The sequence below is a fragment of the Melopsittacus undulatus genome, chromosome 14 (genome assembly GCF_012275295.1).
Source record: "Melopsittacus undulatus isolate bMelUnd1 chromosome 14, bMelUnd1.mat.Z, whole genome shotgun sequence".
Classification (NCBI taxonomy): domain Eukaryota; kingdom Metazoa; phylum Chordata; class Aves; order Psittaciformes; family Psittaculidae; genus Melopsittacus; species Melopsittacus undulatus.
The window spans coordinates 6,334,667-6,361,577 of NC_047540.1; the positions used below are offsets into that span (position 1 = coordinate 6,334,667).

At 49.6% G+C, this 26,911-nt stretch overlaps 1 protein-coding gene across 1 annotated transcript in view; it reads right to left on the reverse strand.

The window, feature by feature from the left end:
- The window catches only part of MAN1C1 (mannosidase alpha class 1C member 1), a 53,681-nt gene extending 27,159 nt beyond the window's left edge, over positions 1–26,522 (reverse strand). Inside the window, exons 1-3 of the mRNA XM_034069227.1 lie at positions 26,323–26,522; positions 24,716–25,704; positions 7,937–8,033 (exon numbers count right to left, since the gene is read on the reverse strand). Of these exons, the coding sequence (XP_033925118.1) occupies positions 7,937–8,033; positions 24,716–25,231 (613 nt within the window). The 5' untranslated portion in view covers positions 25,232–25,704; positions 26,323–26,522. The remainder of the gene's footprint in view (positions 1–7,936; positions 8,034–24,715; positions 25,705–26,322) is intronic.
- Between the last annotated feature and the right edge of the window lie 389 nt (positions 26,523–26,911).

A 26,911-nucleotide genomic window follows, 5' to 3' on the forward strand; every position in this document is an offset into this window, starting at 1 on the left:
GACGATAAGCACATATTGCCGACTGAGTCTTAAGCGTTTGACGCTTGGCAGCAGCTCCCCACTTTTAATCCTCTTCTCCCCAGTTTCTCCAACCATCTTTCATCATTTAGCAATCCTCTACCAACAGGCACTGTCCCGTCACTGTGTGACTCCAGACCTCCTGGAGCTCAAATCAAACTGCTCCTACTTGAAAGTGTCACAGAGGGGGAAGCAATCCCCGGTACAGGAGCGATACTGCAAATCCACATTCCACACGTATCCAACCCATGGCACAGGTTCTACTGCAGGCAGAGTGTGCTGGCTCCAGAGAGCGCAGCAGAAAACTGAAAGCAATAATCGTTCAAATGCTCCTTTGGGAAGGGAGCACGTTTTGGGCAACAGGGCTCAGATGCCAGGGAAGCAGAGGAAATTGCTTCTGGCAAATACAGGTAATTCGGCAAGCGAGGAGTAATCCTGGGAGGAACAGATCACGAAGGTTAAGCAGAAGACAGAAGCAGCAGCACTGGTGGGGCAAAACACTGCTGATCCCTCCTCTTCTGGATGCCTGCAATTAATTTTAACTGGTAAAGGTAATCTGATTATACACTATTTATTGTTACTTCACATAGCTCCTTAAGGACTTGCATCGTTTAATGTGAGGAGTCCCAACAGGCCTATTAAAACAAACACACACATCCTACCTGCAACTATTATCCATGGGCTCCAGGAGACATGGGTAGCAGTTAATAAGCAGAGACTGCTAATTCATCTTAGAATCCCAAGGAGAGACACTGTTATAACAAGCAGGAAGAAGGTGCCCTTCTATCTTCCAAGCTCTCTTCCCCAAAAGTGGCTGTGGCAGGTGTGTTGTGACAGCCCAGGAGAGAGATGCAGCTTGTAGCTCCAGACAGCAGATTTCCCTCAGCAGATAAGATAGTGCTGGAAGGGCTTTGCAGAACAGACAGCGCATTCTACTCTGGGTTCTAAAACTCCTCATCCCTGATGGGGGTTTATCTATAGTCCAGACAAGCAAACATCACCTCTCACAGAACATCCTCAGAAATGACCTGGTCCTTAACACAAGCCCAGGTGTGAGGGCACAATTCAAATATAGAAGAACCTCGAAATAAAGTCAATGGATTAATTATGTGTTCAGTATGCAACAGAATGGGAGGTTCTGGGCCTGGACACCTGCTATCAACCCATATCCTGCTACACACTCAAGTTCGTGCACATGAGCTGAGCTAAGATTCCTAATAATCAACGATGACAGAATCTAAATACATATTACTTGTGAATGCAGGGGGCCAGTGGCCATCACCGTGTCTCAGCTGCTGAGCGGGAGCACATCAAGCCATGGTAACTCCACCACTTGAAACCATCTGTCCATCTTCTTCCTTTTCTCTCCCCTACTGCTGAAGTCCCGTCAACAAGACCCTGGCTGAAAGACTCCAAATGCTCTCCAGCATGTTGTTTGACAGGATTAGATACCAAAATAATCTCAGCAAATTGGGAAAATAGTCTGAAATAACCAGGATGCAATCCAATAAGGACACACAATGTGTTTCGCCTTGAGGGAAGAACAACGAACCATGAAGCATAAAGAATACATGGTTTGCTACAGCAAATAGTGTTGAGGCATCAGCAGATCACAACTGCAACTCCAACAAACACAATAATGGTGCAAACCCCACCCCAGGATGGATAAAGGGACAGGGAAGGGCTCATGGGCTCCACTCTGCACCAGCAGAGCCTCAGCCAGGGCACAGACTCCACCAAGAAGCATTTGGCTCATTCGGAGACATCACTGGGGAGCAATGGCACTGAGGAGAGGGCCACAGAATGTGACCTGTAGTTAAAGCTGGAAAGGTCTGGGGCTGCTCAGCCTTGAGGGGGGAAGACTGAAGGGAACTTGGCAACGTTTTGCAGAGAGATGCTGTAAATCCTCCTGCACAACACAGGAGAGGCCAAGCAGCCACAGCTTAACTGCCCCCAGGAGAGGGAGGTCAGACACCAGTGCGAGCTTTAAACTGGAGAGCACTGAAGCAGAATGCCTGGGATGACTTCCCAACACGGGGTAGCTTAGGGATAGCTGAAGAAGGGAAGGATTAAACAACCTCTCACTGTTCCTATTTTATTCTGTGATTACTCATCAAGCCAATACGAATTGCAGGTCCCCAGAAAGCCTCACGAAGATGCCCCTTGAGATGCACCAAAGTGATTCTGAGGGCAGGAAGTGCTCTGTCAAATGCTTTCTGATGGCTCTGCTCCCTGCAAAGCCCCAGAGCTACCTTAGTGACAGAGCACATCACAGTTACAATTTTGGATGTACACAGAAGTCAGGAAATTAAAAATGCCGGTTCCCACAGCAACCAGGATGCAGCCTGCCAAGAGACAAGGAATGTTCTAGCCTAGTCGAAAGGTGTTAATTTTAATGCCTGAAGGCAACTTCCACTCGCAGATGCCTGAAGAAGGCCTCATGAAAGCTCTCTCGATCCTCACGTTTCTTTGTTGCTGCATTACCTGCTCCTGCTTGTGGAGCATAGCGCAGATTTGAGTTTGGAAATGGAGATGAGAGACAGACAAACCGAGGCTGCTGCGAAGACCATCACTAGGAGTGCTGTGATGTTGGAGCAGACTTTGTTTCAGTGCTTGCACTGTGTGTGCTTTCCCATCCTCCAGCTCTGTGAAGCAATGACAGCCCCAAGAACAGGGCAAGAAACAGGCACAACTTAGGTGTTCTCAACCGTGTGTTTGCATTAGAGTGAGGAAGTTATGGGTATATTGAGACTGGCATGGAAAGAACCTCTGCCTTTGGAACTTGGACCTGAAATACCTTCTTCTCCCTGCACTGAGCTTCTTCTCCTTTCTTCCCCTTTGGGAGCTGCATTACAGGGTGGTTTAGGGGGCAGCAGATCATTTGAGAATAAAACATCAGAAGAAGGATGAACAATTTTAGTATCCTCCCTGTTCTTTACACTGATGCCTCCAGCAGAGGCTAAAGGGATTTTCTTGAGCTTCCAAACAAGTCTCTCTAGCAACAAGAACAATCCCGGCAGGCTGAAAGGGGGTATGTTTTAAAGGTATCAAGGTCTTCAAACAACAAATGCCTTCCACAACATTCTGAACACACAAATCCAACCTTGAAACCTGTGACAAATCCAGAAGTTGGTGTCCTACAGGATGATGTTAAACCTACTGATCAAGTGAGATAAGTTATGTTCTAAATGTGAAATCTAACACAGCAAAGCAAGTTCTGAACCTGCCTCAGCTCTTCAGAAGTTTCAAGAGCAGAAAAGGAATGAATTAAAACCATAGAAGATCAGTGGGTTTTTTTTCTAGCATGGTTTATAGCTACCCATCTCCTCTGAATAAACAAGGCAAAGCTAAATACAGAGGGATACAGATACGAAAACCAGAAGCCTCAAGATATTTCCAACATAAAAATGCAGAGCGAAAAGCACATTTGAAAATACTCTGCTCTTGCTCTGGTGTTTTACATAGCTCACATCTTGCAGGTGGGCTCATGTCTGCAGCAGACACTATGGAAAGCATCCGACTGCAAACGGTGGCTGGAAGACAAACAACCCTCAGCATTCCTGAAAGACACATTCTGACCAAAGCAGGGGTTTGTGTGGAGTCAGGAGCTCCAAGTGTGGCATCCAGCTCCCTATGTTCTGTGTTACTACCACGTTGACACAGCGGGTGCCGGTAAGATGTTGGATGAAGCCAGCTGGAAGAGCCAAAGCTCAAACTTGGCTTTTGCTGTGGAGTTGCCACCAACGCCTCTGTAATCCAGTGAGGAAGCGGTGAGCAGTCCAAGTACTCCCACTCGCAGCTGCCTTTTAATCACACGCTTGATATCTCTGAAGATTAGACAATTATTTCCGCATAATCAGGGTCCAGAATGAGGCACAAACAACATCCATAAGGGGGTGATTAAACAGAAAGATGCTAAAAGCTTCACAAAGAGTTCTCTGAAAGAGAGACAGTTACAGCCTGGACCATTGCGCACAAGCAGCTTCTTCCTCCACACCACTCTGGTCTGTTCGGCAGCATCTTTCAAAGAGGTCCCAAAGCAGGCTCTGATCATACCATCTCCACACAGTTTCCTTCCTTTCGTGCTTTCGTTTGCTACCTTAATGGCTGTTTCCCTAAAGGTTCTTGTTTCCTTCTCCTCCATTTCGCTGTGCAAAGTAGTTCTGACACATCCCAAGACATTCTCCTACTTTAAGGCCTCATTAAGCTCAAAACTCTGTTCAGGGTCAATGGAAAGTTCATGAGACTCGTAAGGAAGCCTGGGATGATTAATGGCTTTACACTGAGACAACGTGAAGTTTGCCTGGCTTCCTGCTAAAGGCAGGCCCAGACCAAACCTTTGCTGTCCACTCTGTGCAGCTCTCCTCGTATCTGAAGGGCTGAACACAACAGGACACTGGAACAATTGTCTGCTCTTTGCTTCTGAGCTGAGGCTGTTCTCCATGGGGTTTCTTGTGTTTGTTTCTGTTTCTAAGATGTTTCTCATCTCTGCTGAGGGAAGATGAATCTGTTAGGTTCAAATACATTATTTTTGTCAAGAACTGCTGCCACAACAGAGCTGACCAGGTCCAGCTCAAACAAAAGTGTCTGAATAAGGCCCTAGGCCACTGCATGAGACATCAATGGGGTTTTTTTTCTGTTTCAACTCTTCAAATGACTATTCCAAGCTGACAAATTACACCCTGAGCCACTGTAATAAGCTTAAATCTCTGCATGAGTTTAGGGTTCAGTAGAGCCCTCATGCTTGAGCTCATGCTTCAAACAGCACATCTGAAGGAAGCCACCATTCTCAGCATGACCCAAGGTAAGAGCAGGGTGGAACACATCTCCTGTGACAACCCTGGTGTCTGGAAGGAGGGATCTTTGGCAGGTAGAAAGCAGGGAAAAGAAACACATGACAGGCATAAATGTCAGCTCTAACATGATTCATGCAACCCATCTCCAACAGTTTGATATTTGGAGGATATCCTGATTCACTGCTTCCTGCTGACAGGAAGTAAGTTTGTTGCTGCAGATTTCAGTGACAGTAAAAGCCAACGTCAACTCAAAATGCCCTTCCTGAAAGCAATATTCAACTGGGTAACATTATGCATAGAAAGAAGGATGATGAAGTCAGGGAGCAACAGTGTTCTGGCAACACCTTCCTTACAATATGTTTTTAAAGAGCCCATGGAGCCAAGCATCCAGTTTCACCTGCAGCAGGAATAATTCAGCATACAGACAGCAATTAGTATTATTAGTGTTATTATTTGAATCACATAAAAGGACACACCAGGGGTTTGTAATTTTGTGATCACACGGAAAGAGCCTCACAGGCAGGGCAGAAAAGTTGCACCAAATGATGGCACAATTGGAGGTTACCATTTCTCTTCTGGTAGGTAGGATATGGCTAAATTAATATTTTCATGCAATTATGTTTCCCGTGTTAAATATTCATACATCAACTCTTGTTGCTCCTAATTGAGGTGGGCACATTCCCTACCTGCTGCATGGCTTCTGAGCTAAACCACTGATGAAGGAAGCAGCTCTTTGGAAAAGGCTTGGCTCAAGAGGTAGAACTGGCTGGTTGAAGGGATTAACTCTGGGATGTGGAGCCTTTTGTGTCCAACTGGGCCCAGCACTGGGGGGGCTGGCAAAGAGCTCTCTACCTGCTGAAAGGAGCTTGGTGTGCCAGGTCCTGCAGGGAGATGTCACTTGAATCTCCACCCAGAGCAGAGGCTGGGCTGCTCCCAGCATCACAGCGCAGGGAAACTGCAGTGGGATCACACTGCAGTGACCAGGGGAAGAACACCTGAAGGTTCCTGAATGCCAGGATCCCCTTGGTACGTTCTAGAGGCCTCCCTGGATGTATCCATGTGGTCACTGCTTTTCCTCCCCAACGCTTCAGACCCTTTCTCTATCCTGGAGAGCCAAATAACAAAGTATTTCCAGGCAACAGAGACCAACGACCTCTTGTCTGCAAAACAAACTGGTCAAGGTCTGAGCCGAGTACACAAACACTGCTGAGCACTGATTTTTCCAGGAACTGTTATCCATCCTGTGCAGATGGCCCCATGTCACCACGCAAGCAAACGTGGGTCAACACCAGGATGCAGCCTAAACACGTTGTATCTTTTAGATCCAGCTGCTGTCAGGTCTTTGCCACCCAGTTCTGATGACCTGGCTGTGTCCTAGATGTGATGGTTGTGACACGGATTCACCTCATATAAAGCTACAGAGCCTCACAACGATGCACAAATCCAGCATATGCTGAGAAAAGCAATGGCATAATTTTAAGTATGATTTCAAGTGGAGAGAGGGGAAAAGGGGGGGGGGGAACCTAGTTGAGGATTGCTATTTTTATACGAACATTAATACGCTAATGTGTAGTTCGGTGGTGAAAATGACTAACAGCACAGCAAGGTTCCATATTTACTTGCTGTCACTGATTTCAGAGCAAACTGGCTCAGGTTAAAAGTCAAAGCAGGATTCTTCTGCTGCCAGCACTGCACACTTCAAGAGATACCTGAAAATCAGGCTTCTTACCTTATCATTGTTAAAAGACTCTGCAATCCAAATGTAGCTGACAATTCAGTTGATGCACGAGCAGGAATAGATGCCAGCTCACTCTCCCATAGCCACAGAAACTCTGTAAAGCTAACAGGAGTTTAAAACCATTTTGTCAGAAAAATAAGTGGCTCTGACAGGCGCAGGGAGCAGGCAGAGGAGAATACAGCCACCTACTGCTGGGTACCACAGGGACAGGAGCATCCCAGGTGCTCCAGAACACACTGCCTTCTCCAGCAGCCTCGCTCCAAGGAATTCAACATGGTCTAGTGTGAGATGTCCTTGCCCATGGCAGGGGGCTGGAACTGGATGATCTTAAGGTTCTTTCCAACACAAACCACTCTATGATCTTAATGCTCACACAGCATCAAAGACAGGAATGGGGAGATGCTGGGGCTGGAAGGGTAAAATAACTAGCTCAGCACTGGGAGCAGAATCCATACCTATGCATCTCCAGCCTTCACCCTTACCTACAGCCCAGCTATGCCATTTTTCTTTAAGCAAGCATGTTTTGGGCCTGATTCTAACAGAGGCCAGATACTCTGCAGGTCTTCCTTGAGCGTGCTGCAGTGTGGAGAGAAATGCTGCAGATTATCCTGAAAACCCCACAGTCATGCAGCCATTCCTACTGGAATCTTGTGGTGCAGGTTTTATACTAACAGAGATCATCCCTCCACCTTAGTAGTGTGCTCTGTCCACTTCCATGGCATCATTTCCAGGGAAATCATCACACATCTGAAATGGCTGCAAGTATAAAACGTGTTTATCCCACTGGAGGGCATGGAATGGGATGTTTAGCATGGTGCATCTTATCCCAAGCATCATAGATGAACTACAGCTAGTGGGTTTAATGAAAGGGCTTCCAGGTTGCAATGATTATAAATTACAGCAATCAGAAGACTTCTGTACAAATAAGCTACATCAGATGAAACTGATGCCCTAGCAATAGAGCCTGGAGGGCATCCATCACAAGTAGGAAAGTTAAGACCAAGAGAGAAAATGCTCAGTGTGGTCATGTCCTGATGTCTATGAGATTAGAGAAACAGCAGCACTGTCAGGTTTGGACTGACTTCATGTTTTACTAAAGACACTGGTTGGTTTCAGCACTGTTCTCAGGCATGTTTGGTGCTAGGTCTGTACACAGGTGATACAGGCTGGGCATTGAGGGAGGTATGCAGGAACGAGATTCCCAGCAATGGGATGTAGACAGGTAACTCCTAGGAGTTGTATTGGAAGTGTCATAAAAATGGAAAGAGGAAAGAGATCAAAGCCACCACAGGTACCTCAGTGCACTGCAGAGACAGGAACGGGCATGGATGTGTGACCTCTAAAAACCCCAATGCAACGGCACCCACCCTGCTCCAGGACTCACCAAACATGTTCCCGATGTGGCCGTTCTTGGTCAGCGGTCGCAGTTCGTTTTTCCCCAGTGCATAGAGTTTGTAGTTATCCCAAGCGAATTTCATCATCTGCAGAGAGAAAAATTGAGGGGAAGTGCTTAAGAGAACTGGGAGTTTGCTGGGAAGGAGCAGGAACTTCCCAGGAAGGAGCAGGAGTTTCCCATTCACTGCTGAACCCAACAACCAACCCATTATAAGACCTCAGCTCACACCGAACACAAATCACAGCACTGCACTCAGCGTTTGCTGGAGTCTCAGACTCATCCTGGGTGGAACTTGGGACCGGCACATTTCTGCAGTACCCCAATTCCCAGCACAATGGGAGCCCTGTGCAAACCAAGTGGGAGTTTTAGACAGATGTCTCCAACTCGGGATTCCCAACCTTTTCCATGGAGTATCAATACTGCAGAACCACAGAACCACTGGGAACCGAAGGGACCTCTGGAGATCATCGAGACCAACCCCCCTGCCAAGGCAAGGCCACCTCCAGCAGCTTACGCAGGACGGGGATTAAAACGGGTTAAAAACCTAAGGCCAAAGCTGAGGTATCCCCAGTTACAGGGATGCTCCCTCCTTGGCTTTCCCATTTCTTTATCACAGCGAAAATTTCACAGCGAAGTTTTCTATGAATTAACAGAATCTGTTAATGTAACTTCCCATGAAACTCAAAGTGTTTCCTTAAGCGAGTCCTGAGATGGGCTGGGTGCTTTCTGAGAAACCCCTTCCAACTCCAACAATTCCTTTTGGGACATCTGAACTGTCCTGCCCGGGCTCAGCACATTGACCTTTGTGCGAGGACCACAAGGCACTGTCTTTGCGCAGCTTCCAACACACACAGCCCCAGAGCCCAGCACAGCTCTTCCTGCCCTCCTGCCCCTTGGGCTCCAGCTGGTAGGAAAACTTAAACCTCCAATACTCCGTGTTCAGCAGGAGGGCCTGGGACTTGTCAGCTTCTAAGGAGAGCCTTAAATAAAGCTGCCCTTTAGAATTCCCACAGCCTGGCTCGGAGCAGTCACTGTGACCTGCACCTTCTTTGATTCAGTCCCTGGCAAAAAGATAACAAAGGGGAAGAAAGCTGCTTCCGAGCACTGACAATATTCTCCCCTGCCATCCAACAGAGAGAAGAGACTTCGAACATGCTTTACTCAAACAAGACATTTGAGAGAAAATGACAGTTTAAACCAAATCATTCCTCTGCAGAGTGCCCCTGTCTAGTGCCTGCAGCAGCATTTACTGCGCTATTCCAGGACCAGGATATGGAGGTTCCTTTGGTCTGAAATTGCCAGCATCATTTCAGCTCTTATTGTCCTTCCCTCCGGCTGAGTGTTTCACAAACCCAACACTGCAAGCCTCTGGCAACCTCCTCTCTTCATCAGCACACACACACTGAGAGCCCCCCCAGATCCTCCCCCCCCTTCTCAAACATCAGCTTCCAAAGTAAAGTTTCCCAGAGCTGCTCCTATGGCCGAGGATAAACATTTGCTGAATTGATTGGTAACATTCGGGCTCCAGCACCACCAAGAGAAGGAATGTTGGACAAACACAGCAGCTTGGATGAATCAGTCACTTGGAGCACTCTGCTCCCGAGAAACTCAGTCATGGTCAGGCAGGGAGGGGGCAGAAACCCCCATGGAGTCCATCAAACACAGCTCCATCATCTGAGCTGAGTTTCAGTAGGTCTTGGGGGGGTTTGGTGGCAGCACTATTGTAAACGGGAAGTTCTCATTCTTCATTAACCTAACAGGGCATCTCTGTGAGAACTCTGCATCCCTCTGATGGTACCGAGTGGATGCTTTTTATGTCTCAGAGCTTGATCCTGAAGCTCAGTGCTGGGAAGATGCTGCTCCTATAATGACAGCTTCCCCACAGGGAGCGATAGGGCTCGTGCCCCAGGAAGGAAACAGCCAGGCAATCTATTTGCTTCACTTCTCTTCTAAACCAGAGCTGAGGAAGCAGGACCCACCCTTCTGACACACAGACAGCCTGGACACGGACAGGATGTGGAAATGACTCTGCTCTGCTGCATGAGACTCCTCATGCTGCAACTCTGAATCAGCCTCATTTTAAGCTGAGGATGACATTTCTGTCCTTCCCTCAGCTTTACCGGCTCCATTCCAGCAGGGCTGAAGTTCCTTCTTCAGAGCCTGCCCCAGACACAGGCCCCTCTGCTCCATCCCTGCCTCTCTGGGACCAGCTCACTGGCACCTCCATCACATCCCAGGTTCCCCACTTAGATCCTACCAGGGCAATTCCCTCTTCCCCTGCTGTCTCCTGGCACAAGGAGGAGCTGCGTGAGGCTGCTGCAGAGCCCCTGGAGTGACTCACTGTCACTTTCATCATTTAGGCCATTACCTTTTCTTGTGCTTTGAATTAATACATTTATTCTTTGCCTATTGAAGCATGTAAGCTGCATTTGTCACAGTGCTGCAAAAGTTCCACTACAGAACGATTGCTTGGGCTGTGCTGGCTGCAGTGTCTAAAACTCCCCTTCTCTGTTCTGCCCTGAGCTGATCATCAGGCAGAGGATGGATGAGGCTCTGCCTCATCAAACTGACAGGTTTCCTATATGTGAGCAGGATTTTGCTCACTGCTTTTAAACCCTCTGTGTTTGGGAGGCAGGATGCATAATGTGGTACCCTTCCATTTTCCAAGATTAAGCTTTCCTCCCTCTAATGATGGGTCCAAAAGCAGCAACTGCAAAAGTTTAGAAGCCAAAAGCATCTGCACCATTCTGCCCATTCTGGCTTTCTGCAGCTGTCTTTTCAATCCAAATTTAGCAGTTCCACTTCCAAACCACTACTGAGATTCATCAAGTTTCTAAAAGTGGGGACTCCACATTTATATACTGCATGGAGGACGGAGATGGAGCTTTCAAAAGCTTTAGCAGAGGCTCCAAATGCCAGGCTGAAAGAGAAGGGGATGGAGCTGAGAGGTGCAAAACTGCACAGCGAGGTGCTCAAGTCAGCTTTGCGATGAAATGCCAAGGTTAGAAGCGAGTATTTTACGTCATTCTAGTCATGAGAGATCACAATACGTCAGCATTAGCACTATGCCAGTTTAGACGTGAAAGATGGCATCAGAACCACCAAAATTATGGAAATAGAGCCATAATTCTAGATTTTGTTCTTAGCCGTGTGCCATCTGATAGACAATCATCTAGTTGGCCCTGAGACTTGACTCACCCTGGCTTTCAGCTGATCTATAGCAGAGCCTGCCAAATTTATAATGGAACTTGTCAGGTTGGCTCTTTTCTATAACCTGAGAGTGAGTTTTTACCTTCAGAAGTTTCAGCTCCCAGCCAGATGATTACCTGTTAAATCAACTGCAAGGAGCTAAACTGAATTCTGCCACTCTGATCATTCAGACCATTACCTTTTCTTGTGCTTTGCTCCAGCCAGGCCCAACACAGACATCGCTCACAAGCCTCAGGTATGTCACGGGGGCTGCATCCTGCAGCCATGTGGAGCCAGGTACTGAGGGCATTGCCCTGCACCAAGCTCTTTACTGCTTCAGGGTCTTCAACTACATCTTAGCAGGGTCCTGACACTGCAGCATTCAGGTTGCACAAACCCGGTGTAGAACAAGGGCAAAACTGCTTCCAGTGCTTTTCTTTTTAATCTATGGGAATGTCATCATTTGGAAATCAGCTTTATAAGTATTCTCCTTTAAAATACTGAGCCAAACACTACATGGTTGTGTCCCTTGCTAGACTGCAGGAAATCCCACAAGTATTTAATGCTTTCCACTGACACCCCAAACTTCTCCATCCTAATGAGCACACCACAGCAGCACCTATGCTGCTACCATAGCTTTGCCCATTCTCCCATTTCCCTTTGCTGTTGACGTGCCTTAGCAAGAATCCTTATGTTTTCTGAGACCAAATATTCCAAACCACACACTGAAAGTCACCACTCCAGGCCCAGTAAATAAAAGCATCTTCCCTGATTTTCAGGGAACCTGAGGTCATGGAAAAATCAGACTCCAATGGAAAGGCAGTCGGGAAGAACTCAGCCCAAAAAGCCATATAGCAAATCCTGTGATCCAGCTGGTGAAGAACCAGGGCTCAGGATAACAACTTGACCAAGGAAGTGTTTTCTCCCTGAAGAGCTGTACAAATGTGATGTTCTTTAACACGTAATCACTGAACCACTGACAGTCCTGGTGTCCTGTACTGGCAAAACACAGGGATGAGAAGGGAAAAGACCAAATCCCTCCCCCCTTGCCCTCCTTTAGTTAGCAGGAAGGTTTAAACTCGGAGCATTCCCACACAGCTATTTGATTAGCTTTGTCCATCTCGGCTGGGATAATTAGCAAATGCTTAAAAGATGAAATCTAAATATAGCAGCCAACCAGCCCTTTCCAAGGAACATTACACAAAACCATCATTTTCACAAGGTAACCACTTTTGTGGCTCTTTAATCTCGTTTCTTCAACTCCCTTTCAAATATTAAACTATTAGGTTAGCTCAGGAAATCCCCAGGGGAGGTGTGGGATTATTGGTGGTGGGTTTGGGGTTTTTTCCCCAAGTAAAAAGGGATGCTGGGGGTAATTTTAAGTGTTTCTTTCCCAATTGTATTTCTTACTTGGTTTTTTCCCCACCTCAAATTACCGGAAAGGTTTCTCTTCCTTTCTCAGCAGGAGGAAGATGACTTGTCATTACTTTCAATTTTAGGACCTGTTCTTTCCCATCTCTAACCTTCCTGCTACTCCAAAATAGCCCTTGTCTAGCCTGGAGTTTTAACCTGCAATATGATGCCATTTTCCCCAGCTGTATAAAAATGATTTGCCAGATGCAGAGAAAAAGAGGAACCAACTGTCAGTCTCACAGACAGTAAAAGTCTGCCCGAACACATCGGGATGAGCCATTCCTATTGGGAATGATGGATGGTATTGCTTTCTAATCAGACTTGCATAAACTTGTATAATTCAGGATTGACTGTGGGAAAGGTAATGGAACAGCACCATGTTTATTATCTGCTGCTGTTTCAACATTAACATATGGAGATATATATATACATATATACACACATCTCCATACAGACAGCATGGCAGAATGTTATACAATACTAGAATTTAATATGAAGCTGAAGAACTTCTTAGGCCGCTTCTTTGGGACATTGCCCTTAGAAAGGTTTTACATAACAGTAAAATAAGAACAAAAAGGCTGCGTGTTAACTCCAGGTGATGGAAAGGTTCCATTTAGGCAACATTAATATCCACTCACTGGCTTTTCCCTGCTGAGTTTCCAAGCCTCTTCCTCACAAAACACAGTGCTTGAGCACATGAGAGACGTTACCAAGCAACCCTCGGGAACGGACACCAACACTGATAATCCATTTGGAAGTAATTACCTTTTATAATTAAAGATTACAGTAAATCCAATAGATCCCAACAGGAACCTGAGCAATTTAGAGACATGCTGGGTAACCCGCCTGGTTTATAGCATCCATGTTAACTTCCGCCTTGGAATAAACCAAAGTGAATTGCAGATGTTTTCATCCATGGCTTTCACACAACTGATAACTCCTGAGAGCCTCATGTCAGTAGCAATCCAACATGATCACATTGATTGAGCTGATGGTAAAGGGGTGACCACACAGGAAACCTGAGGCTGTTTGTACCCAACAGCAAAACCAGATGAAGACAATCTCATTGACTCCAATAGGATGGGTATTTCCTCTCTGCTTCCCATTCCTGACCCTTCTCATACACCCTCAGGTGTAAGAGGTGATGTGTGCGAGGGGACACTGGGATTACACGCACTGTACCAGGGCAGGAGGTTGATCAGCCCCCAAATAACACAGGACTGGTTCCTGTTGCAAACCCACCTCCTCCAAAGCAAATTCCTGCACATACACCCTTTGGAATGATGCTCAAAGCTCAGGAAAGCCTCAGCTCCCTGACAGCTCCCTTTGCCACTGTTGTACTCACTTGTTCCTTAAGCACAAGATAAAGGCTGGTGCTCCCCAGCCCAAGCACCAGCATGAGCACTCAGCTCCTCCCATGGGCTCCAGCTCCTGCAACAGATCCTAAACCCAAATTTCAAAGCATGGCAGCCAACTGCCTGCAGATACAGCAGCTGATTGTTCAGAGTTAGATGGGCGACAGACATTGGCAATTACTTGCTACACGTCGCTTCATCTGTAAGCAAACCTAACCGAGCAATTCAAGCCGCGCTGAGTGGGGCTTTGCTTCAGCTGGGTCTGGCAAAGCCTCGGCAGCTTGTTTTCCAACTTGCACGGGTGGTTTTCATCACATCAGCTCACCCCTCCGGCACAACAGCCAAAGACACAGCAGACCATGGCACAGAAAACTGGTCTCCAGCTCTGCAAGCAAAGGAGGAGCTCTCTATGAAGTCAGGAGGAATCACCTTCCATCGGACAGCCACAGGGCTCCTTCCAGCAAGCTGCAGTAAAGGAGAGTTCCAGGTTCTGCACCCAGGCAGCGGGTGCAGCAGCGTGAAACAGAGCTCAGAGATGCAGGGGAAGTATCCCTCCCTCCCACCACAGCCAGGAGAAAAGCAGGACCAGAAGCCTGAACACTGGGGGAACAGAGACCAAGGTCATCAGTGTCAGTGACAAGGACAGAAATAGAACCCAAGAGTCTTCCTGACTCACAGTCCCTGCTAGGAAAGCTGAATGGGAGAAAGAACAGCTCAAAACACAATTAAACTAACTCCTAATTAAATTCCTAATGCAACTAGATTTAACTGTGTCAAGAGGGGAAAAAATAATAATCCTTTGATAGGGCTGTCGGAGGCATGAAGCTGGATCCAGCTGCATCTAAATCAGGAAACGTGTCAGCAAGAGCAGTTGATTTTGCAGTTAGTTTCCTAATGAGATGCCAGCCTGCAAGAGGACGGCAGTGGGTCTGAGAGCAAATCTGCAAGTCTAGACCAAGGCATGGGGGGATTCAGTGCAGTGATGAAGAGAAGAGAAGAGAAGAGAAGAGAAGAGAAGAGAAGAGAAGAGAAGAGAAGAGAAGAGAAGAGAAGAGAAGAGAAGAGAAGAGAAGAGAAGAGAAGAGAAGAGAAGAGAAGAGAAGAGAAGAGAAGAGAGAACACCAGATCCATAAAAGTATTAAAATATACATATGAACTCCACCCCACTGTGCTATACTTTATGTGATGCTAGTTTCAGGGATTACTGTATGTGCTGCACTTTGGAAGTGCAAGTACTGTATATCCAAATGTGTCTATACAGACTTCCATGCACAAAGAAGCATCTCAAGCAGTTATCTTCCCCACCACTACTGCTATGTCATAGATCATCACCCTTACATCCTAGTGCAATGGTTCACCTCCCAAGGTTACTTTTGCTAGTGAAGTTACATAGGAGATGTCTGTCAAACACACAACTCCACAGCTACAGCCAGGCTGCAGACACAATGGATGGCAGGTGAACCCCGACAGCAAACAACACACTATGCGTGACACCATCAGTAGGGTTTTCGAGTCACCTCTAGGCTGGACACTCTGGCAATGGCTTTTCTTAGCGACTCCTGTTTCATTCCAGGATGCTTTGAGGAAAGAAACTGGAAACAGTGATGTACCTCGTGACTGTGCTTCATCAAATGCCACCTCTGAGTCCTCCTCCTGAGCTTCGCACCTGCAGCATAAATCAGGCGGGAAATTCCCCCAGCTCTCAAGATTTTGGGCACTGTGACATACCTACAGGCTGCCTTAGGGCTCTTACTATTTCAACTACATCCCTTCAAGCATGTACAGCACAGTCTTCACAGTGAATCCCTAATTGCACACGAACTACAAATTCTCTTTAAAAGCGACCAGCATTCCAGGTCAGTTATGCACATCCATCAGTTAAACACCCAGGCCAGAACACATCAGCTCCTCACTATCATACCCCCACACTGAAAGGGAACGTAGATGAACCACAAACACTAAGCAGGATTGGTTTTTCAGACCTGCATTATGACAAGGTAAATGATTTTCTCCTTCCCTAAAGATACCATCTGCACAGGATTCTCATTTCTGGAAAGCCAGCACCCAAGGGGATGCTCTAAAAGAAGCTGTAGTGATAACTAACCCAAAATGGACAGACTGCAGGGGTGAGGGGGGAGTGTGGGGACATTTTCCTTTCTTTTTCAATGCGTTTGAAAGCTGTCTTTGTCTCCATCCAAATGCTGGAGCAGGCTAAAAAGAGGGAAGTCAAGGACTGGCAGCACACCTTGTGCTTTATCACACACTTGGATGGCTTAACAGGAGAGATTTGGGAGGATGAGTTTAGTTTAATGCTTTCTTGCTGGTTCACCTGCTCCCCATCTGTCTTTGCAGACTTTGCTCCGAGGCGCAGACCAGAGCATCGCTGTCCTCTGCCTCCTCTCCTGTTTCAAGTTACTGGTGATGGGAACTTCTGAAGAGAGGAACAGAGCAATTCTCAAGCACTGAGGAGTCAGCAGAGATTAGTCCAATAATTTATCAAAGGTAATAGCTAATAACAGACACAAAAAATTGCTCAGAGCCTTCCTAGAGCCTCAAGTCAGACTTGTCACCTTACAAAAGTGTTACAAGAAATTCTTGGACCACAGTAACAAATTTATTAGCCAGAGGCTGACAAACTCTTCCAAGAGTCCCACAGGCAGCAATAAATCACACAAATCAGGCTGCAGGTACTGGATCTTTAATAGAACCGAGGCTGGTGGAGTGGATGTTGGAACAACGTTGGAACTGAGCTGCAGGAGGAAAAGGGCTCGCTTTCATTTAGCCTGACCTCCCATCACAGGAGGGACCAGTGCCTGGCCTCTCTCCAGCACTGCTCTAGACAGTCATCATACAACAATGATTAATGAACTACTGAAAGAATAAAGCAAGAAATGGCAAGTTCAGGGATGTGGGTAATAAACTAAAGATAAGAGCTATAAGGATTCATCAAAATTAGAGACAGAAAGCACCTCCCAGGTCAGAAACTCGATGTCCCTGTCAACAGAGGAGAATGGCTCCCACAGTACTGCTCTGACTGTGCTTCAAGACCTGAGGAACAAGCTCCCACTGCTCCGTTTACCAAATGTCACCCTAGTATTCCACTGTCTCTGAAATCCTGAGAGACCCAGAAGAGGAGACAACCGTCCCCTGGTCACCCTACCCCAGCCAGCGAGCCGCCCCCAAAACCTCCATCTGAGCTATCGCACTGTGCAGCCACCCATGCGAGTGGGCAGATGCACACCCCACAGGGACAGCCTTCTGCTGGCTGCAGGGCCAGCGACAAGCAGAACAAACAGCTGATAGATAAGATAATCAAATACAACTATGGCAGGAACCCTCACGTGGTCTCAGTACTGCAGCAAGGCCTTCAAGAACGTCAGAACAGCACCAGGAGTCGGCCAAGGGTTGGTTTGGGTTCATCCAGCACAATGCTGAGCTACCGACGTAAACATGTCTCCTTCCTAGATAGCTTCGGATTAAAACGCAGGTTGGATGGAGGAAGAGCCACAAACAACCCATTTCCACTGGAATTCTGTTATTCATGAGCTGGGCTGGCTAACCCAGACAACACGAGGGTTTCAGGACAGATGAAATGTGATTACATTATAATTACCTTCGTTACTTTGCAAAGAACATGGTTATGCACTTTCTTTAGTGCCCAGGGAAATCATGTTAACACAATTAGAGCAAGCAGCCTGGTTTAAGCACGGCTTGCTCGGACGTTACTAACACAGCTCCAATTCTCAGCACAGCCTCCCAGAGCCATCCAGCTCCATATATCAGTGGGAGCTGTGTCAGACATCCTCTGAAGCAAGTACCAGCTCTCGGAGAAGAGACATTCTCTAGGATGTACTGAATGTATAACTTCATTGTATATCATCATCCTGTGCAAGTGCTGTTGGCACGATGAGATGCTGCAGAATTTCTTAATCTCTTGCATTTATTACTCTCTGCAGCCTTTCTCTTAGGGTATCACTCTACCCACTAATAAACCAGGAGAGAAATGTAACAACAGTTCTATGGCCATGCCATAGAATTGTTGGAAGCCAGATTAGAACTAATGAGCTCCTGGCTCCCACTCAATCAGGACCATAACAACAATTAGCTCAGAGAAGCCTGAGAACTGTTTTCTGCTTCGCTGTCTCCTGCCTGTCCTCCTCAGTAACCCCTGAGCTGGAAAGCTTCAATGGGGTTTGACAGAGGGTAAAGGTCACAAACACAATGAGGTTCAGGGCAAACAACCCCCAGGCTGGGGGGAGACCCACAGAGTATCTCACAGATGGCAGGGGAGCAGCATAGGCTGCTGCAGGCAGCTGGGGGTACCAGCACCCGGAGCTGGAGCATCGCCTCTGGCCCACACAGACACTGGGAAGAACAAGACACCACTGGGCAGGGGTGGGCAACACAGAAGGAACTACAGACCCAAGGAAGGGGAAAGCCACAACGTGCATGAGGGGGACCTAAGGACATAGCAGGTTTCAGCACACGGGACTCCTATTGCTGGATCCAGGCTCCATTACCTGTCTCCTGAGGGAAGAAGTCAGTCTCAGGAGCACACCTCACACCTTTCCTTTGCAAACACCATTGAGACCTCGCCTTTAACTCTAGTACACAGCAGACATACACACACGGGACTCTGCATCTTCGCCGTCAAGATAAGCAGTTGCAAAAGGGAAGCACTGAAGTCACTTCAGTTGAGTACAACCTCTAGCCGTTGCTTACACTCCAGAGTACTCCCAGGGAACACTCAAGTGCCTGAAACAGTTTTGCCATGTATCAGTTTGATGTATTAGGGATAAAACCCCTCATGTCCACTTTACAGAGATGCAAACTGGAACCATAGAGCGTCTCGATGAATCTGCCATCAGGAACAGAACCTGGGACCAAGTGTCCTACTCTGATTAACAGCAGGTGCTCTGTCCCCTCTAATATGAGCACAAACAAGTAACATCCCTATGCCATCAATAGAGTATGTTTATTACCCAGCCCTTCACTGTTCCCACTGTGCTCTGTGTCCTACAGTGGCTTGGGTCCATCACGCACAATCCCCTCCCATTAAGCACGGCTCACTGACACCACTGCTGGTGACAGCCTCTCTGGAGCTCTTCCAGAACACTGTGTCATGATGACCTGAAGCACCACAGGGATACGCAGTACAGACAGCAGTCACGGAGTGTGCTCACTCCCCATGGCAAATGCAGCCACAGCATTCATGGAAAAGTGCTTTTTTGGGGGAATGTTTAAAAATTAGAATGCTCCAAGCACACAGTTCCCTCTTCCCACCAATGAGGTGAAGGCTGTTTCCTTCCTTCCACTTCTGGCAGCTTCATCTAAGTCTCATACTCAGAACCGATGACAGACTGATCCAAGATACATTCTCCTTTCCCTGTCTGTCTCCCATCTAAAATCTGAATTGCTTTAAACACTGAAAAACATCAAAACAAGATGATAAACAAGCTAAACAACAATAGGCTGAGAGAGTAAACCAAACATGACTGATTAACATCATCTGGTAAAGCCCTGCATACAGATCCAAAGGAAAGAACACTAGACACAAAAATCTTTCTCTATTAAGGGGCAGATTTAATTGTTGATTAAAAAGTTAATCGGGAGTCTATAAATATTTTGGCTGGAAAGATGGAGTCTTAACCCAGGCGAATGCTTTGTAGTAAATATTTGTACAAGTGCACATACACAGTCCCCAGCCTGACGCCTGAAGGGGTGATGGGAGCTTGGCCCATACTAGTACTGGTCCTAGCAATGGGGCACCTTACCCCATGCACCCCTCAGCCATGCATCCCCTGTTTCAGACACAGCCACATCTGGTCTTGCCCCCCAGGGCATGGGATGGTACCCAGGCTCCAGCCCTGCTGCCCAAACCCCTTGTCTTTATAGCTGAGAACTTTCAAAGAGCCTGTGTGCATTCACAAGGTGTAAATCCTTCTGCACAACACGTGTGTGTCCTGGACACTCATTTCCTCACAGCCAGCACACACATTAGACATTACCTGGAACCTGCCTGGAGAGGTCCACACTCCAACCAGTTTGCTGGGTGGTGAATAGTGCATTTGTCTCTAAGTGGCAGCTTATAAACCAGCCTTGCACCAAACTCAGCTGTTGTGGAACAAGTGCTTTCCTGCTACATCCTGTACGTAAGAGCAAACGTCTTCACAGTACTCCCAATTCCAAAATGCACTACGGTGCCATTGGCACCTCTAAGGCAAACAGCACTGCAGCATGGGAACATCATGCCAACGGGACAGGTGTGTTTTTAGTCCGTTACCTGCATACCCTACAGCCAGAAGAGTCTCAGACAGGTGAGGTCTAAACTTTGTGTGAATCCACCGGAGCCTGGGGAAGCACAAACCACACTGGATGCACAGCCTGAGGGGTGTGCAGTATAGAAACCCCTTTTGCACAGGTCCAGTAAATAAATGCATGAGAAGGAAGAGGGAGCAAAGGAAAATTGCAGCAAGCCTGGAGGCAGCCAGGGCCTCAAACTGCAGAGAAATGCTCTCAGAGAAAAGTTTTCCATGGATCTCCGTGAGAAATGTGTGCATGGGGAGGTGCTGGGTGTCAGTCACAGATGGAAGCCACTGAGGGACTGCATTATTTACTTGCAGTACTGCTCATCCCCAGATTATGGACAGAAAAGGCTTTTTCTCCAGGAACACAAGCAGCACAGAGCAGGGAAAGGGAGAGGTCTTCTCCTGCTGGCTTCAGATACCAAATGGCTCAGGACAACCAATAACGTGATGCACAGGGTGTGTGACCAGGCCCCTGTAACTCACCTGAGAGCTGTTCTAAGCCCCACTCCACCAGGCACTTCTCCCACCAGGGCTGCAGCTCAAACTCAGAACAAGCAGAGCTTCCCAAGACCAGGAGCTTGTTCCCGGATGGCTGCTCAGGGCTGTGAAACCACAAAGCCAGCACCAAGAAACTGTCCGGAAAGGCTGAGCTCCTGATAACATTCCTGTTTGTTGCCAATTATCTTTCTGTGACAAACTGTCAATATGTTTGTGTTTGAAAGCCTGATTTACCTTAACAGGAGCTGCTAATCTTAACAGGAGAGTGATGCAGGGCAGCTGCGTGCACAGCCTCTGATGGACTTCTTCCCCCGGGGCCTGGTTTTCAAAAGCCAATCCATCTTTAGAGCTGTGTTAAAAGAGGCCAGGAGACAGCAAGGAGAGGGAGAGGAAGGTGGAGACAGGAGAAAAGCCAGGATGAAGAGAACCATATTGCAAAATGAATAGGCTTCAGTATTACTACTCTGGAGGAAATGAATGCATGTGTCAAACCCAAGGGTACAATCCCAGCAGAGGACTAAAAGCCTGCCTGCATTTGACATATTCCCTTATTTGAAAGGAACAAAGGACACCATCAGGTATTGGGTATTCTCAAACACCAGGCAAGGAAACTTGCCTTTTGCACTCAAAGAGGAAAAGTAAATCTCTTTCACTGTTCCCATTCTCCCCATCATCTCATGACCAGAAGACAGCTCGCTAGCTTAATTCCACTGATGACCACTTTCTGGTCCAGTCTGTCACAGTGGTTGTCCTTAAGCACCGGATGGCATTAACAGAGCTGGGAAATGCTGTTCTCTCTCCCCACCACTTCCCTACCTGTGAGACCCATGAAGCCAACACAGCAACAGCACAGAGCACTCTGCTCTGCATCACCCAGCATCAGCAAAGCAGTCAGCTCAGCTCCAACAGCAACACCTTTTGTACTGATTAGGATGCAAAAGGCAGAAACCACACGGTTGGATTTTCTCAGCTCTGAGTGCGCAGCAGTGGCACATGGAGGGGAAATCATTGTGACTTTTCACTGAGCCAATCTGATCTGGAAACTGGTGAGAGCAAATAACTCTGGAATCCCACTGTGGCGTTTCTGCAGCCACTTTCCGCCTACAATCCCTTCTCCTTTTATCCTTTTTGAACATCAATGATTACTATTTGGCACGTGTAAAAAATCGGCTATTCCCAAAGCCAAGCCTGACTGATCAACTGCACAACTGAAACGCATCTCAGAGGTCACTTTAAGAGATGAATAATCCCAGGCCCTTTTACATTTCCCAACCTGCAGCACAGGGAGATTGTCATCTGGTTTCATTGCAGCTTGCTCTGAAAGGTCAGCGTGCCACCGATACTCGGCTGCCCACAGGAACATGGAGCAGCACATCCCAGGCAATTCTCCAGGTGACCAATGACCTTTTGCAGCCAGCAGCCTGTGCAGTACAGGACATCTCTTCTTTCCTTCTCAGGAAAACAACTGCTCATTTACTCTGGAATTGTCTTAAGTCAAACCTAAGTGGTCAGCCACTCTGCTAAGTTACCCACCAGCACAAAACCAGTATACCTGCATGCACACAACAGCTCAGCTCAGTGCAGCACTTACTCCTTTTAACAGGCTTCTAGGAGTTATTTCAGTCCACTAATCCACCTCTCTTTTTGCTGCATTAGTAGGAAACACAGCACTCAAAGCTCATGGCAGGCGAGGCAGACACAACCCATCTGCAAACAGCTCGGATGCCCCAGCACTGCTCAGTGTTCCCAAGCAGCAGTAAAGTGGGAGACACCACTGTGATGGGTTTCCTACTCTGACAGCTCTGTCTTCTAAGCAGAAAATGTCTAACAGGACTACATGAGCCGATCCTTTCCACACATAACAGCCAAGAAACTAATGATCCACCCTTCTCTTTGGCTGAAGCATCAAGCAGCTTAGAGGCTGGGTGGGGAAGAGCAGACGCCTGCTCAGATGGAAGGGTCCTATCAGAAGTCAGAAAGATCCAAGTCTCCAGGTTGTACATCAGCCCTTGTCTTTGATCCTGAACCAGTTCTTTCTCCTGGCTTTCATCTAGGCTCTGGCAGATGAAACAAATCCTAACCCTATCCATCTTCCCTGTTACAGAGGTGCTGACCTGCAGGAATGGGCTAAAGGAGAGCAGGTGGGGAACCCAAAGCTTTAAGTACCAGGCCAGTCTGGAGCACATTCTATCAAAGTCGAGGGCTTAGAGCTCTAGAAGGAGAGGAAAGCTACTGCACACACCACCTTCCAACAGCAGCAAACCCACTGCCTGCCCCTGCTGGTGTCTCTCACATCATGTGAAGAATCTCTGCTAAGCCTAAATGCTGTATCATGACTTATTTCTTCCTTGGTGGTGTTTTTTTCTATCCATCTGTTTCTTTTTATACAGCATTTGTCTTCCAACCTCTCTTGGTTTGTTCTCTTCATGTCTTTTTGAGTCATGAAGAAAGAACACACCTTATCCCTCCCACAGGCTGCACCTTGTGCCCCTTGTGCGCATTCAGGCTCCCATCTCAGCACAGTGTTTGCTTCCCTCTTGCTCTGCATAAATAGAAGCAGAGGCACTTTTAAGGAATAAGGGCTCTGTTTGAAGAGTAATTAGCTGTCAGCATAAAACCAGTACTTATGGATTCTCATCCTTGAAAAAATCTAACTCTGCTCCCCAGCACTGATTATGCTGTTATAAACAGATGGGGCTGAATCCATACAACTTGGAATAATCCTGTATTTCAAAACTAATTAACTACAACTAAAGCACTGCGTGCCACCAGCTTCCAGAAATGTGATTTCCAATTCGATTTGTTTGTACAGAACAGAAGCTGGGTTGTTCACGGGTGTGCTGTGCTACCCCAGCATACCTTGACAGTGGCAATCAGCAGTACATTCAAGCACACGCTCCACAACTCCAAGCACAGGAGGGCTGGGAACTGGAATATTTTGAATACCCTGCAGCCAAGATGCAGAAGGACAGGGTGGCTCCGTCACGCTTGGGATCATACAGAAACCTTGGGTGTGCTGGGTCTGGCCTGCCTGGCAGAGGAGCTGGAATTTCACCAGTGGTGCAGCTTTGTTTTCATGACTGTCAGAGATACCAGGAGGGGAGCTTTAAAAAGCCCCTGGTTTTAACATGCAGGGTATGATGGGTAGAAGCATGTTACCTGTGACTTCTCTGCTCAGCCTGGGGCAGCAACTCTGGTGCATGCCTACACCTCTGCGAGAGAGCAACCCCAGGAATATTATACTCTGCTTAATTACATCCATGCATTTTACTTACTGGCAGCTCTTTCTAGACCAGAATTCCCTCCAAGCTGGTTATCCATCATAGCAAAAGATACAACAAACACAATCAAATACTACACAGAATCTATAGCTCTCAGTTAACTGGGTCACAGATTGCTTTGCATTGCTTGTGCCAGGCTTTTATGCACAAGCTGTAGGCACCAGGCCAGCCTGTCCCCGCTGTCACCCCCGTGCCTCCCCGCTGGTGACATTCCCTGGGCTCGGAGGGTCGCTGTTAGTGAGTTACAAGCTCCAGGCCAGCTCCATGAAGAGCAAGCACCGGAGCGGGTTACGGGACAGCCACAGGGGCACATCCCATCCCGCTGTCCTCATGGACCAGCACAATGTCCATCAGAGAGCAGCTCAGCGAGGTTTACACGGACACCAGGGCAGACTCTTGCACAACCCCAGGCACCTCCCACCAAGCATGATTCTTTCCCCTAATAACCAAGATGAAATTTCCCTTTGCCTAATTTCAGCCTTTAAATTCAGGTCACAGCCTGTCCTGACCTTTCCTCTCCAGCAAGGAGATGCATGTGGATGCTGAGGGACACGTGTGCGGGGCCATGCTGCAGGACACCCCTCGGAAAGAGACAGTCCCCAATTCCCACCACCTTCCTTGGGAAAAGGAGGGAGAAAGGGGCTCAAGGGGGACGTGTGGGAAACGGGGGAAGCGAGGGGGGTGTGAGGAGAGCTGAGCGAGGGGACCGCGGCTGCTCCTCACCTCCTTTATCTTCATCCTGCGGGCTCGGGTCTCGGGGTCCTCTCCGGGCCGCCTGCCCCGCACCGGGTGCCGGAGGCTGCGGCGGAACCGCTCGTAGTCGAAGCGGAACGAGGCTCGCGTGTCCCGGGCGGGGGCAGCGCCCGTACCGGGCTCGGCTCGGCCGTCGCTCTGCACCTGCTGCCGGGCACGGGGCTTCTCCCGCAGGCGGCGCGGTGCGGCGGGGCTGGCGTGGCGGGGCTCGGCGGGAGGGCTGCGGGGCAGGCCGGTGTCGCGGGTGGAGGAGGAGGCGGCGGCGGACGAGGAGGAGGCGGAGGAAGAAGAGGAGGTGGAGGCGGTGGCGCGGCGGGGCAAGAAGAGGCGCTTGAAGCGGGAGGAATCGGGCAGGAGGAACAGGGCTCCGAAGCACAGCGTGAGCAGGCCCGAGAGGAAGAGCAGGAACAGGAACTTCTGCGGCAGCCGCAGCCCCAGCGCCGTTGGCCAGCCCGGCATCCCCGGCAGCTTCCGCAGCAGCACCATGGGGCACCGGATCGCGGCCGCCGGGTGGGACCCGCCGCCACCCCGGGATGCGCCGCTCGTCTCGGCGGCGAAAGGCTCGGGGGTGCCTCCCTCGGAGCAGCGGCTGCAGCGAGCGCCTTCACCGGGGGCGGCCGGCGGGCGATGCGGGCACGGCTCCCGGCCGGGGCCCCGCCGCTGCCCGGGGTCCCTGCCCGACGGGCTCGCAGGGAGCGGAGCGGCGGCTCAGAGCCCCTCCTGCCGGCATGGAGGCGGCGGCGGCGGCGGCGAGCGCATCCCGCCGGAGCCGGGCGGCGGAGCGGCTCCCGGCGTCAGTGTCCGTGTAGGCTCCGCGCAGGACGCTGCTGTCAGGCTGGCTCAGGAGCGGGGCCGGCTCAGGGAGCGGTGATGGCTCAGGGAGCGGGGCCGGCTCAGGGAGCGGTGCCGAAGCGGCGCGGTCGCTGCTCTCTAAGCGGTGGGTTCATGCTGCAGCATCCCTGCGAGGCGGGGGAGAGAAGAACGCGCTCACTCAGCACCAGGACGGATGCAGCCGGCGGTGTAAGCCTCTGTCCCGGAGGAGCTGCAGCCTCCCCAGCCGCTCACCCACCCCCTGCTCGGCTTCCCCCTCTCCGGACCTGCAAGCGGCTCCCAGCTCTGCACCGTCCCCAGGGCTCCGGGCTCCTCTGGCAGGGCAGCCGGGAGGAGGATCGGCAGCCGGCGAGAAAACCCCCGCAGGGGCCAGAGCGAGGGGGCCGCGGGGCTGCTCTGCTCCCCTGGCCAGGCTGCCGGGAGCTGCAGACGGGCGGGCTCGGAACGAGCCACGGAAAAGCTCAGCTCGGGATAAGTTTTCTTGAGGCAGAAGATCCCACGGATTTTATCCGGTAAATTCCCCCTTGCTCCCAAACCCCTGCCCCGCTATAAGGAGTTACCCATTGCCTCTCCCCCAGGTCCCTTCCTTCTGGGCACTGGAGCAGACAGAGCTCAACTTTCGGACCAGTAACGGGAGCGGGACCACATCCGAACGCGCTGCCCCAGCCCAGCCCTGCTCGCTCGGGCGGGCAGGACCCCGAAGGCTCCGCCAGCCCCGCCGCGATGCTCTCGCACCCGTTACTCACCGGCTGGCAAGCTCCGGTCCCGCAGCGGCTTCACCTCAGCGCTGCCCGCGCCCCGCCGGGGCCGCTACCCCCCGAGGCCGGCGCCGGCCGCACTGCGCGCTCCGGGGCACGGCTCCGGCTCCGGCTCCGGCTCTGCCCATGCAGCACCGGGGGAAGCCCCGAGCACCCGGAGCTCCCGCCCCGCCTGCCCTCACCGCAGCGCCCGCCGCTCACTGCGACAGCGGCGGCAGCCCCGCCCCGGCCACACCCCCTCAGCAAGCCACGCCCCCTGCCAACGGCCGCCGGGGGAGGCGGGGGGAGCCGAGAGCCAATCAGCGGACAGGGTGATGCCCGCCGTGACGCTCGCGCCAGGGCCGCGCCCCGCCCTCACTCGCTATTGGCTGCGTGGCGGAGGAGCCGCTTTTCCATTGGCTTCTCCAAACGCCAGAGAAGAGGGAGACCCGCCCCCTTGTTTACCACAGCTGCCGGCTCCAGCCGGGGGCGCACTCGCCCCGCCCCTTACTCTCCAGCCGGCCTTCCATTGGCTGCGGGGTCGCCCCGTCCGCCTGCCATTGGCCGAGGGGTGTCCGGCCGCTTCAAACAGGGGCTG